Raw genomic sequence first — 17,521 nt, forward strand, 5'->3', positions numbered from 1 at the left:
CTCTTTCATCACTGATGTTTCTATCTTTCTCTCCCTCTACCATCCTCTCTGAAATCAATAAAAGTATATTTTAAAAAAAGATAAACAGACTTAACTGAATTATAAGCTGTATGTTTACCCAGAATGCCTTAAGTATCAGGATATTTAATGCACTTAAGGCTTGTAATTATAATTTGCAATTTACCTCACAAAATATTTTTCTAACAATCTTTATCTTAATGATGAGCTCTAGTCAATTTCTTCAAATATTAGATATATTTTATTTTATACTATATTTAAATATCATTATATTCATGTTAACATTCCATGTAATATAAATATATTAAATATATATTTAAATATATATTAAATAGTGAGAAGTTCAGAATACGAGAGGAATAATAAAAATTAAGAATGGTAGCCTTTTATAAAAATTACATAGCTAAGATTCATTTATAAATTTATTCTGTGCCAAATACTACTTAAAATATGTTATAATCATTTTTATTTTTTAATTCTTAAATGAACCCTGTGGTATATTTTCTAGATGAGGGAGTTAAAACAAAAGAGTAAGTACCTTTGCTTGCTATCTACTTAAAATGGTAAGGCATCTGAATGAGTTAGAAGGCAAAGTTTTCCCCTATTTAGCCCATTAATAGCAATTATTTAGTAATGTCTTGTCTAGACCGGCTGGCATGGCTCAACATCCACCTATAAATCAGGAGGTCCTGGTTCGATTCCCAGTCAGGTCACATGCCTATGTTGCATGCTCAATCCCCATTGTGGGATGTGCAGGAGGCAGCCAATCAATGATTCTCTCTCATCATTGATGTCTCTCTCCCTCTCCCTTCCTCTCTGATATTAATAAAAATATATTTAAAAGTAATAATAATTCCCTGTTTATTGTTTGTCATGTTAAAGCCACAGTCAATCATTTGTGTGAAGAACTATCAAGTGGGCTTAGGATTTTTGTATTAAGAGAATCTTAGGTATTGGCAGTCTGACTAGGAGTATGTTAGCTGGAGACATTTTCTTAACACTATGTTTGCTTCCTAAGCAGTCTGTTAATGCCAATATGGTGTGGTGTCCAAGATGGTCCTAAAGATCCTCCTCCTCTCCTGTTATCCACACCCTTATAGTATCTTCCTGCATTGAAATAGCTCAGATATCTGTCACATAGAAGGTGGGGTGAAGGTGGAGGTATATGACTTCTGAAGCCAGGTCATCAAGGGCCTTATGGCTTCTGCCTTGCTCTCTTGGAACATTCATTGTGGGAGAAGCCAATCGCCAGTATGTGTGGATGTTTAAGCAGGTTTGGGGGAAATGCCATGAGTTAAGAACTGAAACTTCCTGCCAAAGGCCAGCACCAAGTTGCCAGCATATAAGTGAGGCCCCTTGGAAGTGGATCTTCCAGCCACAACAAGCCTTCAGATGCCCAGAGCTCTATGAGATCCCCCAAATCAGAACCCGCCCAGCCACCCCACCCCACAAGACCATAGATGCTTTTTATTGTTTTAAGCCACTAAGTTGGAGATAATTTTTTACGCTTCATGCAACAGCCACTGCAGATAATATGCTCACTTAGTTTGGCATTTGAGCAAATGATGGATATAGTTTTTACTTGTTTGGCATGCTGGCTTTCATTGGTTGACATGGCAACAATCCTTATGTTGTGTTGGCTTCGATCAGACTTGTTTGGTGACCAGGAGTAGACTCTATATGGTTAAGTATAGGTCATTTTAGAATTGATGCGAATGTTACACTGGCAACGTGGAGCAGTCAGTGATGTGTCCACATTCAGAACGCAGAACCTGACATTACGTAGTCAGACAACTGCTGACCCTGTCACCTCTCCTGTGGGTTTTATAGTCCCTTCCTGCCTTTCATGTCTTCTTGAGTCCTTCTGTATGTTATCACCAATTATCATAGCCCTGACTCTACACCATGGTGCCTTTACCCATGCATTTCTACAATTCTTGTTCTCTGTGCTTTTTCTTTTCTAACATGATTTCTTGATTCAAGCCATCCCCACCCTCACCAAAGTGCCTTATTATCCCATCTATCACTTTACTAGAATGTGGTGCACAAAATTCATGCACAGGGGCAGTGGGGAGAGGGGTCCACTCAGCCCAGCCTGCACCCTCTCCAATCCGGGACCCGATCTTGCGGATCGGGCCTAAACCAGTAGTCAGACATCCCTCTCACAATCCAGGACCACTGGATCCTAACTGCTCACCTGCCTGCCTGCCTGATTGCCTCTAACTGCCCCCCCCCCCCCACGGGACTGGTCACCCCATGCAGCCTGCTGTTCGGTCATTTGGTTGCACCTCACTGAACCCCCTGCCGGCCTGGTCACCCCATGCAGCCTATTTGGTCATCCATTCAGTTGCAACGGTCACTTAGGCTTTTATATATATAGATAGAAATTAAACCATATATTTCTGGCCAGTTTCTAGGTTGTATGCCCTAGTGCAAGTTAGACACTATAGCCTAATCAGCTAATGTGAAACACTAGTTTGGAAACCTGTGTAGTCACAGAGGACAATTTCTTCAATTAGTGCCAAAAGAGTGACAGTTTGACTTAAAAGTGGTTTTGAATTTGGCATATGGCAGGCAATGTACTTGACATACATTACATAGCTTTCCACCCTAAAAATAGTGTGTTTTAAATATCTCACTTCATTCTCCACATGTACATTCAAAGAAATTTCAACTGCCCTAACATTAACCATAAATTTTTTTCAGTTACATTAAATTTTACCTACATTTTTTAAATGTCATTCTTTTTCGTTTGTCTTCTAACGTTGTCAATTTCTCAAATCCAAAGGAGAAGCAGTCAATAAGACATGTAGCTGAAATGTTATCCTCAGATAAATGTAGTATAAAAAAATGTTTTGCACTGCTGAAAACATTACACTTTCAGAGGAAGATGACAAGCAAAAACCTTATTTAGTTGAAAAACCAAGCAGTTTACACATGAGTAGCTAAGGAAAACACTAGTAACTGTTCAGTACTATAGCATGCTGCTATGTAGTGAACTCTCTTATTGCTGTTGCTTATATGATGTTCAATTCTCCATGTGTATTTCTACATAGATAGCATATCTAATAGGAAATTTATCACGTTGAATATAATATCAAGTCTACAATAGATAAAATAAGGCAATTTATTAAAAAACATTAATAAAGATTCTGTTACTAGTGTCCAGGCATCTCCATGGAACCACATTTTCATTATAAGGCATATGTTATCTTCAGAAAGAATTTGACATTTCAGCTGTAATGAATAAGTACTAAATTACTGGGGGGGTCAGTAACTGTGAGGTTTTTATTTTCTAATTACAAATAAAAGCTTTTGGAACAGAAAATTTATTTATGGTATATTAAGGAATGCATTCGTGTTTCACAGGATTCCATATGTAGAGAAAAAAGTCAGTAAGCCCAACTCTTGGTTCTACACAGGCTAGCAATAGACAAAAATCTAAGCTGGTTTAAAGAAAAACTAGAAAGAAATTAGGTGAATAATTCTGCTAAGGATATAACTGTCAGTTTTTACATAAGAGTAAAGACTAAGAGATTCTAAATGACTTGATGTTTGAAATGTGAATTTAATATAGCACAGGCATATCATGAGAGACATCTATGCTATGCTAAGGACTTTGAGCTCATATACTAACACATACACACACGCATGCGTGCACACACACACACATTTTTATATACATTATGTGTTTTTTAGCATAAAGGTGGCATTATGAACCCTGAATTTATTATAGGTAGCTGTTTATAGTGTATGAAGGATAAATTAATATGACAAACAAAACCATTCCCATATGTAAATAGCTGTCCAAATAAAATAACATTCCTTTTATTGATAATTACTTTTATTCATAAAAATGGTTATATTGATTTCTTTGGTATGACAGAAAGTGTGTACTGTTGTAACCTGATTCCACATTTGGGGTTTACCTTGTGTAGGAAAGAAAGGTTTCAAGTGGTGCTGGAGTAGGGAGGGAAAGAGGAAAGAATCTGGGAAGAGCAAGGTCTTGGCTTATCTGGGCTTGTTGAATTGATACAAAAGAAATCAAACATCCAATATGCTCATTCACGATACTAATATAATCTCTGCCTCTATGCTTAGATTATTCTTTGATTGGACTTATCACATGGTCATAATTATTTGTTAGCATGGCTCTCTCCTTTCACAGGCCTATGTCTTCTCCTTGCAAATAGATCTATTATTTTAAGTACCATGCTTATTTTTATTCAATTTTATGCTTTATGTTCAATTTAGATATATTTCCTCAGATTTTGTTATGAAATCCAGATTATCAAAATTATTAGTAAAAATGTCTGTATTAATTTAAAATCATTACAGCTACAGGTATTCCTTCCTTCTGCCTTTCCTCTCTCCCTCTGTTCATTCTTCTCCTCTTATCTACCTATCACCTATCTATCTATCATCTATCTATCTATCATCTATCTATCTATCCATCTATCTATCTTGCTTATCAGTTAAGTCTATACCTTATCTTCTGGCTAAAACTCTTTGGGCCCACGTGTTGAATTACTATTTTTGTAGTTTATACAAATTGTGATTACATTTTATTTTTTAAATATTTAATTTATTGAAGACATTTTTGGATTTAAACATGTTTTTATATTTTCTCTATTGTTGTCTGAGAATATCTAAGCTATTAACGCTTATTGGCATATACATACAGAATAGAGACTTTTTGTTTTCTAATGTACTTTGTGGCCACTCTTGAAAATCTTTCAAGACATCTTGAAAAGAAAATACTTTCTGTTTGTATAGTCCAGTACTCATTATAAAAATATTAATTCAATCTTAAAATTATATTATTGAAACTTTGTCCTTTTTTCTTCATTTTCCAAACATTAAGAGTGAAGAATAAAAAAAGCAGAATGTGGCTGTGGCTTTATCAATGTTGTATCCAGTCCTAATAGTTTCTGCTTCATATTATATTGCTATGTATTTGATTTATATAATTTTAAGTTCAATATGTAGTGCCTTTAATTTTATCTTCTCTAATGTTAATATCACAAACCCTGTACTTTTTGGTACTTTCTCATAAGTGATTGTTTATCTTAAAAATAAACCATCCTTATTTTTAAGTTCTTAGTCCTTTAAAATAGCAGTGCTTTGATATACTACTAGGGTTTGTGCATGCTTTTGCCCATATCGATAAATTATGTATCTAAAATTCTCACTCAGTTTGCTCTTATTCATCTTTTAGATGTCACCTTCAGCATTATCATTAAGGAACTTTCCTCCAGTCTCAGATTAGACTACGTCTAATCCAACTGTTCAAAACATTCCAATGACTGCTTCTCTCTTTTATAACACATTGAATTTGCAGTTTTTTTCCTACCATGATTTAGTTCACTTTCCCCTCCTTAACTAAAATAGATGCTCTATTAGCACAGAGCTGGGTCTGTTCTAATCTGTGTATTGAATACAATATCTGGCACATGCTAGGCCTTCACTCAATACTAAGTGAATGGATGGAGACATGAGTGATCATATGTCTAGATACCGTTCTTATAAACTAGAAAAATAGTAAGTGAATCATGGCTCAACCTTTCCTGAGCCTACGGAAGAGAAGTTTATCTCCTTGACATTGTGTACAAGACTTTCATGATTTTATCATGGGCAAATACTGTGGCCTCAGCTCCTATCAGTTTTGCCTTCCAACTATATTCAATTATTCAAATTTCTCTAGCTGTATTATGATGTGGTCTGTTGATATACCTCAAATGTCTGTAGCCATGGTCCCTGACCTCCACATTCTTCTTCTGATCTTGGATGACATTATCTTTCTTGAATATCACCAACCCAATGAAGCTGTCCCTCCCTTTGCTACCCAACCTCTATCCCTAGAGATAATCATTCTGTCCTGTCCCTAGCCACTGAGCCTGGTATTTGTTTCTTTGATTGGACTTATCACATGGTCATAATTATTTGTTAGCATGGCTCTCTCCTTTCACAGGCCTATGTCCTCTCCTTGCAAATAGATCTATTATTTTCATATACATGCCAAGCACACCCTAAGCAACAAGAACAGCACCATAAAAGCCCTGAGGAGATATACAGATCATGTGTACATGTTTGAATAAATATTCTTAAGGAATTAAGAACACCCAAAATCACAAAAAAATGCTCACTCTACAAAAATTTATTTAAAAACATATATAACAGGTGCTGAAAACTGAATGCTTGGTCCTTCAGCCTCCAGCTAGGAGTGCTGGACATCCACCATGGGTATTCAGTTATTTAAAAAAAAAAAAATGATTATTCTTTAATATGGTTAAAATATTCAGGGAGTAATTATATGTGTATGAGGTTTTCCTGTTAGTTATACTTTCTTGTTACTTATATTATTTTGCTTTGAAAACATAGAAATTGGATAACTTTGAATTAGTAAGGCAGGCAGACATTTCCTTGAGAATATTTCTATTGGTATTATCTCTTTATTTCTATCTTACTATTTTAACTCTCTACTGATTTAGTGCTGTACCATCCTAATATATATAAAGAGCTAGGTGGCGTCACGACCAAACGGGCGACCGGTCACCATGAAGTGCATGGAGCACCTCTCGGTCCCCCCTCTCCCCCAGCCCCCGAGCCGCTCACCATGAGGCGGGGCTGGCGGTGGGGCAGGACTGGGGACTGTTGAGCAGCAGTGGCGGGCTGCTTTGCGGGGTGGCCTTGAGCTTAGCGGAGCAGTCACCCACGCAGCAGCAAGTTTCACAAAGCAGTCACTAGGCGGGGGAGCCTCGCTGAGTAGCGGCAGGGCGAGGGGAGTTTCGCGGAGCATCCAGCAGCAAGATTCGCAGTTCTGCAGCAGCTTCAGCAGCTTCACGGAGCAGTTGAGCAGCCGGAGAGCCTTGCAGAGCAGTGGAGGGGCCACGAGCATCGCGGAGCATCGGGAGGCGGGGAGCTTCATGTAGCGTCGCAGGACAGCAGAGGCCATGGGACGGAGGCCAGGCTAGGCCTAGGGACCCTAACCACGCATGATTTCGTGCACGCTGGGCTTCTAGTATTTAATAAACATATTGTCTAGAAACAAGTTAATATAAACTTTTACTTTGCATTGAAATATGCCAGATATATATACATACACACACACACACACACACACACACACACACACACACATATATATATATATATATATAATTCTGTCTTGTTTAAAGAGTGAAAACATATATTTACTTAAAAAATAAGCAACTTTTGTGTTCAAAAGCCTATATTTATAAAAAATCTTACTCAGGAATATTGAGAATTATAAAAATATAACTTTTTCAGTTAGTAACTTTTAATGATACTGTCAAATAAACAAATAGTTTAACTGTCAATGCTTATTCTAAAGCTGTATTTCAATACAGTTAACTTAAAAATTCCATTCTTTTCAATGATGCATAAAATGTTCTTTGTTTATTAACAAAATCTTTATGCCAAAGAAGAATAGGCTATTTCAAGAAATGAATGGAACATTGTTAATTATTCCCAGCATTTTTACTGTTTTGTTCATTTTAAAGTAGTTTGTTGAATTCACTTCACTATTTTTATGTACATGCTCTGTCTCAGAGATTGTGACCTCCTTAATAGTTATTTGCATTACTGTGCAACTGAAGCTCTCTTTACTCATTTTTCCTTCTCTTTCTTTTTAACATGCTGCAGTAGCTAACATATTATGGAGAGAAGAAGGTACTAAATTCTATTATTTCTTATATTGTTGTGATTATTTTGCCTAATCTTTTAGTATATATGTTGACTATCAGTTTTAATAACCGGTTTTTATTTTGAGCCAATATTTTTATTTGATTATATTTCAACATTTTTGTGTAAACCTCTACCATTAAATATATTAATACCACTCATCAGCTTGAATCATAATTGATAATTGATATACAGCCAGGAAATTAAATTACAATATATTGAAATACTTTTAAGAGTATAAAATTAAGTTAAAAAATAAAAGAATCTTTAGTTAAACATAATTTACATAATAAGCCCTCATTAAGTTAGGAAAAGAACAAATATAAAAACAGTTGCCTTATCTAAGGAATGTAATAAATTATTTAACAAAATGGGTTATAAACTTGAAGGACCTGGATTCAAATTCACTCTACATTACTAGGACCTTTTTATGCAATAATATTCTTATTTCAAAAATAAGGATATTTATTAATACTCATAGTATTGTTATCAGTTTTTTAAATATAATTCACATTCAATAAATGGTATCTACTGTCATTCATTATTATTATTTTTTACTTAATCACAAAGGCTGGAAAGTGTTAGACCAGGTACTCAAATAGCCCATCAATGTGTTTTAATTACATTCTAAGGAGAAAAATATCTATACCATCATTACACTCCAGGTAAACAATGGCACAAATTATTGTCTTCACAGTCCATCCAAAGCAAACTTTCTCTTCCCCAATTACAGCTTCCCACATGAGTGGGAGACATTGCTACCTTTGAAGGCCATTAATCATAATATTCAAGTAATTTTTGGAATTTATTCATTTCAATTTTGTTCTCAAAGATGAAGGATGCCACCTCCCTCCTTTTTTCCCTTTGGTATTTGTTGTTCCTTAAATAACTTATATAATCTCCTTTAAGGGCTAGATAACTAAGGAGGTTCTGGTGTAACTATACCCTCTTAATTCATTCCACTTAGATGTTTCACATTTGAATGTACAAATTCAATTATAATTGAAATTATCATTGACATATCTGTTGGATAACATGTCTTTGTATTATCTTTGCTCTTGAGATTAAACAAATATTTCTCCGAGCATTTTAAAAATTTATTTTATTTAATCATTATAATGGAAGGAATATTACTTAAGGAATTGGAAATCAGGTGCTATAGATATGGCCTTTCTTGTTAATTGCTGGGAAAAATTGGATGAGCTATTTTACCTCACTGAGCCAAATTTATCTAACAGTACTTGAAATAGAGTTGGAATTCTCCTAGTGAATCTTTGATATGTAAAATTTAAAGTATGGGAAACAATTATGCCTTAAAAATTGATTTTGTTTAATAACCACCATGAACATTATTTGCTTATAATAATTATTAATTTGCAATATATAATAATAAAGGTGTAATATGCTAATTAGACTGGACAACCTTCCAGACGAAGCCGGGGCTGCGAGGGAAGGCCGGGTCCCGGGTGCCAGAGGGAAGCTGGTGCCGGCAGCCGGGGGAAGGAAGGCCTACTCTTGCATGAATTTCGTGCATGGGCCTTTAGTGATAATATAATAGCATTCTTCAAGCTACCCCCAAAGTATTAGAGACCTCTATATCACTTAACATCACATTGAGATTTATTATTTGAAACTATTTTTAATCTATTAAAATTTTATTCTGATAGTTTTGGGACAAGAGGTATCTATCCTTTTGTATGTACACATACATGCATGCATATATATATATATATATATATATATGTACATATATATATAATTATATACATGATTTCAACTAATAGTAATTATTTAGCAAACAAATACTATATTATCTTAGAACCTTTGTTAGGATAATCATTACATGTGAAGTTAATCATGTAGATTTGCATTCAGTTTTTCAGCAAACCTTGGGAAGTTCAGGGAATTGTATAATGACTCAAAAGGAGTGGTTTGAGATAATATCACTCATATATATAATACACACATGTATTATATTAACATATAATAAAAGTGTAATATGTTAATTGGACTAGACAGCCTAATGACCTTCCAGACAAAGCCGTGGCTGCTAGGGCTGAGCCCCTTGTATTGGGCCTCTAGTATATATATATATATATATATATATATATATATATATACACTCTATATGTGTGTGTGTGTGTGTGTGTGTGTGTCAGATGGCACCTACTTCCTAGATTAATGTTGCCCAATAAATAGCTTGACACAATCATTCCTCAAAACTTTATAGGCTCTATCCACTGAGCCAACCCTAACTGGTTTGGCTCAGGCAGGGGTGGGCAAACTTTTTGACTCGAGGGCCACAATGGGTTCTTAAACTGGACTGGAGGGCTGGAACAAAAGCATGGATGGAGTGTTTGTGTGAACTAATATAAATTCAAAGTAAAGGAGCGGAGGGGAGAGCAAGAGAACCGGATAGAACAGCCGGATCCGGCCCGCGGGCCGTAGTTTGCCCAAGGCTGGAGAGTGTCGGCCTGCAGACTGAAGGGTCCCAGGTTCGATGCCAGTCAAGGGCATGTACCTTGGTTGCTGGTTGCAGGCACATCCCCAGTAGGGGGCGTGCAGGAGGCAGCTGATGGATGTTTCTCATCGATGTTTCTAATTCTCTCTCCCTTCCTCTCTGTAAAAAAATAAATAAATAAATAAATAAATAAATAAATAAAATATATTTTTAAAAAAACTTTATAGGAAGAATGAAAGAGTCAGTCTTATTTTAAATGAACATAATATAAGGATCTTATTGAGGTGGTATGCTGGGATACTACTGTGTGTGTGAAAAGATTTTTAGCTCTAAAACAGAAATGTAGAAGCATTCATGAATCATAAGTTTACCTCTGCCTAGTTATCAATGTGAGAAATGCAATTGTGTACAATCTATTCTTGCCTATATTTTTCTTTATCTAAAAAAAAGAATTCTATATGTCAAAAAAAAGATAAGTAAGTTTAGGATAATTTGAATGTGAAAAGATTAATATTGACTATAATTTATATTCTAAAGTAATGTAAATTTAAGTCAAAGGAAGGCAATAATCACAAGTTCTCACTGCATTGTAGAATTATAATTTGCTCTTGACTATAACTTAAATGCTAATGTAAAATTAAGTCAGAGAAGGGCAATTAACACCACATAATCTCCTTTGCTGTTGACTTAAATATTCATCCAGTAATCAGAAATTAACCAAATTTTATTGTTGGTATAAATTTTAAAAAATATTTTCTATATATAATAAATAACATACTTGTATTATCACAATACACTATCATTATTGAGCAGCTGTCCTCAAAGTATTGAGACAGGAATGCACATTACACCCATTTTTTCTCTATTCCATGTATTTATAGACACATTATTGATTAGAAAATCCCCTGGAAAATAATGCTTTCTTATGAGACTGCAGGTAATTCTTGCTTATGTCCTCTTTCTGTATAGAAAGAATAACAAAGCAAAAAGAAAGCTCACAAGGAACCAACAAATATGGATTACATTCTAGAGCACAGTACTCTATTAGATTAACAATCGACCTGTGAAAGACAAAGCACATATGTCTGACTTCACCAGGGGATGGAAAAAGGAAAAGAAAAACGGCCTGTACATGTTCCCAATCTTTGCTGTGACTAGAGCCATGAAGCTTTCACGGGAGTCAAAAACTTTTGTAATATACCTACAATAAAAAGCCGTAATGAGGAGAGAATTGTAATTAAAACCTACATGGTTATCAAACTCCTTGGGACTCAGGACCCTGTTACACTTTCCAGCATGACTGAGAACACATAAACTTATGTCTATGTGGGTTATTTTCATCCACTTATGTTTACCATATTAGAACTTAAAACAGAAAAAGTTTAAGTGGGTATTTATTAATTAATAAAAGTAATTATAATAAGCCCATTACCTGTAGCCATAAATAGCACATTATTTTTAAAGCTATATTTTTAGAAAACAATGAGGGGACTCATTTTTCAAATCTTTTAAGTGTCTGATTGAATAGTAAATGCTAGCTTCCTATATCTACTTCTGCAGTGAATTATTGGGACATCATGTGTCTTGTAGCCTATTCAGAAGTACACTCTGCTTCTGGGAGAATCTGATTTGGGAGACTGAGAGAAAAACACACACCAAAAAAAACCCCACAAATGACATCTTAGTATTATTATAAAAACAGCTTTAACTTTGTAGACCCACTGAAAGGATCAACTTTGAGACCTGCTCAAAGAAAATAAATTTGAACTTTTAGCAGCTCATGGATTCTCATAATTTAACATCATGGAAAACTGAAATTTAGCAGTATATCTCACAGTATAGATTTGAGGAAACCATGAGGACAGTAATCATATTCAGGTTATGTACATTTCACCCTTTGCTTTTCCCCCCACTAATGTTTCAAATAAGAGATGATGTCAGTTATAAAAAATAGTGATAGTTTTTGTTTCTTGAAATCTTACTATGTGTCAGTCACTCTGCTAAATGTTTTAATTTCTCCATCTCATTACATTCTTACAACTCTGCTAAATGTTTTAATTTCTCCATCTCATTACATTCTTACAACAACTTTATGATATAAGTATAGTTATTATCTTCAAATTCTAAGACCAGGTAATTGTGACATGACTGATTAACTCCACCCCATGACTGAATAGCACAACCGACAGGTGGTTTTATAACTATGGTTTGCCTTAGAGCTGCCTGAATCCAGAGAACGGAGTTGATCTATCTGTTACATTCTCCCATCCCCTCTCGAAAGAAAGAAAGAAAGAAAGAAAGAAAGAAAGAGAGAGAGAGAGAGAGAGAGGGAGGGAGGGAGGGAGGGAGGGAGGGAGGGAGGGAGGGAGGGAGGGAGGGAGGAAGGAAGGAAGGAAGGAAGGAAGGAAGGAAGGAAGGAAGGAAGGAAGGAAGGAAGGAAGGTTAGAACATAGAAACTTATAATTATAGTGAATATATGCAAATATGTTATTGCTACTTTACAAATAAATCTAATGAATACCCCAAATGAAAATCTGAATTTGTCTTCAGTTAGCAACATCTCCATCATTAGGTAATTTATATTGTTCTGTTCCACTATATTCATAATAAATGTACATATGTACAATATTATAGCAGCAAATTTAAAAAGAAACACGTCTGCATTATATATTCATATTATAAATTCTGCTAAATACTAAATAAAACATTTTATGAACAAAATATGTCTAGCAAAAAAATAATGGCAAAAATAGACCTCTTGTGGGGAGGAAGGGAGGGACTCAAAGATGACTCTAAACGATATAGGTAAAGTTTTATTCCAAGGCAGAGTAATTGATACATAGTTGTTCACTTTACAATTATTATTTTTAGTAATATACTTATATATGGCATTTTGTTGCATAACAATTTTATACTCACTAAGGAATTACATTTCACTGAAAACAATAAAATGCAAAAACAAACTAAACCTTACATAATGATGTCTGTGTTTCTTCAATAACCTAAAAAGTAGTTTATGCTTGGTAAAAATGCTGATGTGTAATTCATATTTTAAAAAGAAAGAAAATAGTCTCTCAGAATGGAAGGGTGATTTGGATGGATTAAGTGGGTTTTAGAGCAAAATACAGCTCAGAAATTTCATCAATGCAAGAATAAAGTGGAATCCCACTGATTGTATTGTTACAGAATATGGTAAAGTAATAAGAAAGGGCAGGAAGTTTTCCAAGAAAGTTTACAAACAAACTGGGCATAGAGTAGTGTCAGGTTCAATCATCTTCTCATTCCTGATTGTGGAGTACAATTTTGCAGCAGCTGAAGGAGGGCAGAGTCATGTTCATTCCAAAATGTTCTGGGGCCCATAATCCATGAACATAGATGCTAGTACAGTGAAGGCCTGAGGAGGGAGTGGGAGCGGGATGGAGGGGATTATTGAGAGGAGGGGGAGAGAGGACATCTGTAATACTTTCAACAATAAAGATACATTTTAAAAACTAATTAAAAAAAGTCATGGGCTTTGTAATAATCATTGAATATAGTATGTAACTGACATCTGACCAGCAGACACCACATTACTACTTGGTTATGTTTATAGGTTTCAACAACAATTAATACTAAATTGATAGTCATCGTTGATATATAGCACCCATCAACCTTAGGTTAATGTTCACTGGAAGCTTACTAATACAAATAAACATTTTTTACATTAAAACTGACTTTTTAAAATTTTATTCATTGGGCTTGGAATTTATAGTCTTTTATGCACAACTATAATTACAAAGAATAGCTGACAGCTACTAAGTTATATATATATATTAAAATATGACTTGAATTTAGTTCTTGCCTCTTCTGCTATTTAGGACTGTCCCATCATAATGTAGTACTCTCAGGACTTAAAATGTTTAATTACCTGATAAAGATTGCACGTATTAAAATATAAGTAGTGTAAGATATTTATAAAACAATAAAGATGTGTCAAAACAATCTGGAGTCATTTAAAATGTATAGCTATGACTAGATAGAAATAATTTCATGTGCCAAAAGACAATTATAAACACCATGACAAAGTCATAATTATGTTTGAATACATTTTCCTCTAAATTATAATAATAGGTGGACATGTGATAGATGGACAGAATTGGTGACTCTTTAAAACTAAGAACACTTAATAAGAATAAATATGTCTTGAGATCAACAAACAAACAATTTTATAAATTAATACACCTTTATTGTGATCCTCAGGCTTGACTTAATAGACCTTGCAGATATTCTCAATTGAAATAAAAATGCTGAGGAACTTTTTGTACTTAAATAAAGTACCTTTCTCTTTATAGATGTTTTTAGATTTTAAGTATTTTAAGCAACAGTGGTTTGGCTTTTCAAAGAACATACTCTATCACTGAGTCATGTAAGGTGTAATTAGACTGAACAAAGATGATTATGGAACCCAATACAGCTGGGAAAGGAAGCTACTCAGCTGAGGATCTGGAAAGGAAGGACTACATGCAGTTAGGTCTGGACATGTGGGAAAAGGCAGAAGCAGAGGAAACAAAGAGAGCAGGTGTGCAGGAATAGGCAGAAGCTCCCAGGTGCAGGCCTCAGGTAACCCCACCTGCATTCCGGTATTTCATTGTAGTGTCCTGCACTGGTTAGGTTTGGATTTATAAAGTGATACAAAATCTAACATGCCACACACTTAAATCTGTAGTGTGAAAAAAATAAAAGTATGCTTAGTACACTGAAGTTTTTTCTAAAACCTCAAATTAGCCCTGACCAGTTTGGCTCAGTGGATAAAGCATCGGCCTAGGGACTGAAGGGTCCCAGGTTCGATTCCGGTCAAGGACATGTACCTTGGTTGCGGGCACATCCCCAGTAGGAGGTGTGCAGGAAGCAGCAGATTGATGTTTCTCTCTCATCGATGTTTCTAACTCTCTATCCCTCTCCCTTCCTCTCTGTAAAAAATCAATAAAATATATATAAAAAAATAAGATAAAATAAAACCTCAAATTAATTCAAGTTTTAAAGTATAGAAATAGGTCTCAAACACTGCTAGTATAAAAAAATGACATATAAAACCTCTATGTAGGATTATATTTATAAAAATTTGTTTATTTTCTGAAATCTCAGTCTTATTCTTTTCGTTTTTAAAAATTGGTATATAAATTAAATTCCTACAAAGAATGCAATTTTATTTTCACTAGGGAATTCTAATAAAAGTACTAGGATAAATAGAATTCTTCAAAGGTACTTTTTTCCCTTAACTAAATTAACTAGAGAAGGTATCAGACATTATGTATCAGAGTTTATTATTTTCATTTATAATTATTCTAAATATATTTTAAAAATTATTGAGTTGTGCCAAAACCGGTTTGGCTCAGTGGATAGAGCGTCAGCCTGCGGACTGAAAGGTCCCAGGTTCGATTCCGGTCAAGGGCACGTAACTTGGTTGCGGGCACATCCCCAGTAGGAGGTGTGCAAGAGGCAGCTGATCGATGTTTCTCTCTCATCGATGTTTCTAACTCTCTATCCCTCTTCCTTCCTCTCTGTAAAAAATCAATAAAATATATTTTTTAAAAAATTATTGAGTTGTATTACAGAAAGCAACTGAATTGCAGACTGGGGAGAATAAAGTAGAATGTCTGCCTAATGTCACAAAGTTGCTTGGGAATTCGGTGAAGGTCACACAGGGTTTGCTTTACTAACATTACATGACTTTGCAGATTGATCTGTCAGCAATATGAGGGGCACTGAGTATTGGTTGTAAAGTTTTCTAATAATTTCATTTGAGCTTTTGAATGTGTTTTTATTTATAAGGTCTGGGAATTGGAAACATGTTCTATGTTTTTTATGAAGATGGAATCAAAGTGATACAACCCATAGAGTGTGAATTTCAGAGGCACATTAAGCCTAGTGAAAGGCTCCTTGGATTTCAGGCAAGTATTTTAATAATTTCTTTGCATTTTTAGGTAGAAGTTTTGTTAAGTAGAATTATATTTTGAAAATACAATGAAATATAGACATATATGAGATGTGTTGGGAGGAAAATATTAAAATTATGATATTGGCTGTTATTAATGCAGGTTTTATATTTAAGAAAAAATAATATATTATATATTCCCAATTATTTATTTGTAATTAAAATAAAGGTGATAGGAGCGAAATACCAACATTGAATGTAACATAACTTCACCTGCTCTTTAATTTAGAACATCTCTCATTTTGGGAGACAATGTTAACTTTGACAAAATGGAAGAAAATAGATATAATCCAGTGAGAAACTGGGTTATAGTCATTGCTTTATAAATCTAGGTTCCCTTTTACTCTTCATCTCATTTTTTCCTAAGATCTCAATGAAATGAATAATTTAGAATTATGTCAGAAATATCAATTTACTTATTTATGTGTACCTTATATAATTACATATATTTTAAGGGCAATGTTTTTGCAAGATAATAAGAAATTATATACCTCCACATAAATATGTGTGTACCAAAATATGTAACACTAAAGGTATCTGTTACCATATATTCCCACACAAGTTCAGACATACACCAAACACCCAAAATTAGATACATTATTGGCAGATCTCATCATGTAACTCTCTCTTGATACTCATTTTTAAGGTTGGCATGGCCATGAGATGAGTAAAAACAGGTATCAATGCCATAGCTTACAACTTTTATTTTCAACTCTTATTTCTAGCCTACTAGTAGTCAATGTTGTTGTTGCATATTTATATATGGGGTTGGGCAAAAGTAGGTTTGCAGTTATAGCACAAGTAAATAATACAATAATTAATGAATAATAATGCAAGAATAAACTCTGGGTTTCATGTACTCACAACTGTAAACCTAATTTTGCCAACATATGTATGGAGATAACAATTTACACTTTAAAGCCATGCCCTAGAATGAGAAGAAAAAAATGATGATGAGAATGATAGGTCAGCTTGCTTCCACATATTCTGTAGGACAAAGTAATCTCATTTTCAATAAAGGAAATAATGTAACTCAATATGTCTGTGATGGTTTAAAACAAATGAAACCATGTTTAATTTAAAAAATATTTTAGTTATAGGGTAAATTCTGAATAGCATTGTTACCATATTTAAGCTATAGTTTACAAGTAAAAAACGTTTTAAATTATACATGCGATTTTTTGTTTTATAATCATATAATATCACTACTAAATAAATCCACTTTGCATAAGGTATGTGTGTGCATATGTGTGCAAATAAATAAATAAAAATATTTTCTTCTGATAATGAAAATCATTCAATTTTATACCACATACATATTTTTATAAAAACATTATAGAAATCTGGGCTAACACACAGGTATG

At 34.2% G+C, this 17,521-nt stretch overlaps 1 protein-coding gene across 4 annotated transcripts in view; it reads left to right on the forward strand.

Moving 5' to 3' along the window:
• Window positions 1-17,521, forward strand: part of FSTL5 (follistatin like 5) — a 618,951-nt gene that overhangs the window by 515,525 nt on the left and 85,905 nt on the right. For 2 of the 4 annotated variants that reach the window (XM_080673147.1, XM_080673148.1), the window contains exons 11-12: window positions 7,684-7,710; window positions 15,995-16,113. In XM_080673147.1, the coding sequence (XP_080529273.1) occupies window positions 7,684-7,710; window positions 15,995-16,113 (146 nt within the window). The remainder of the gene's footprint in view (window positions 1-7,683; window positions 7,711-15,994; window positions 16,114-17,521) is intronic. The other 2 variants (XM_080673149.1, XM_080673150.1) reach the window with 1 other exon arrangement.

This window comes from Plecotus auritus (assembly GCF_963455305.1).
Source record: "Plecotus auritus genome assembly, chromosome: 6".
NCBI lineage: Eukaryota > Metazoa > Chordata > Mammalia > Chiroptera > Vespertilionidae > Plecotus > Plecotus auritus.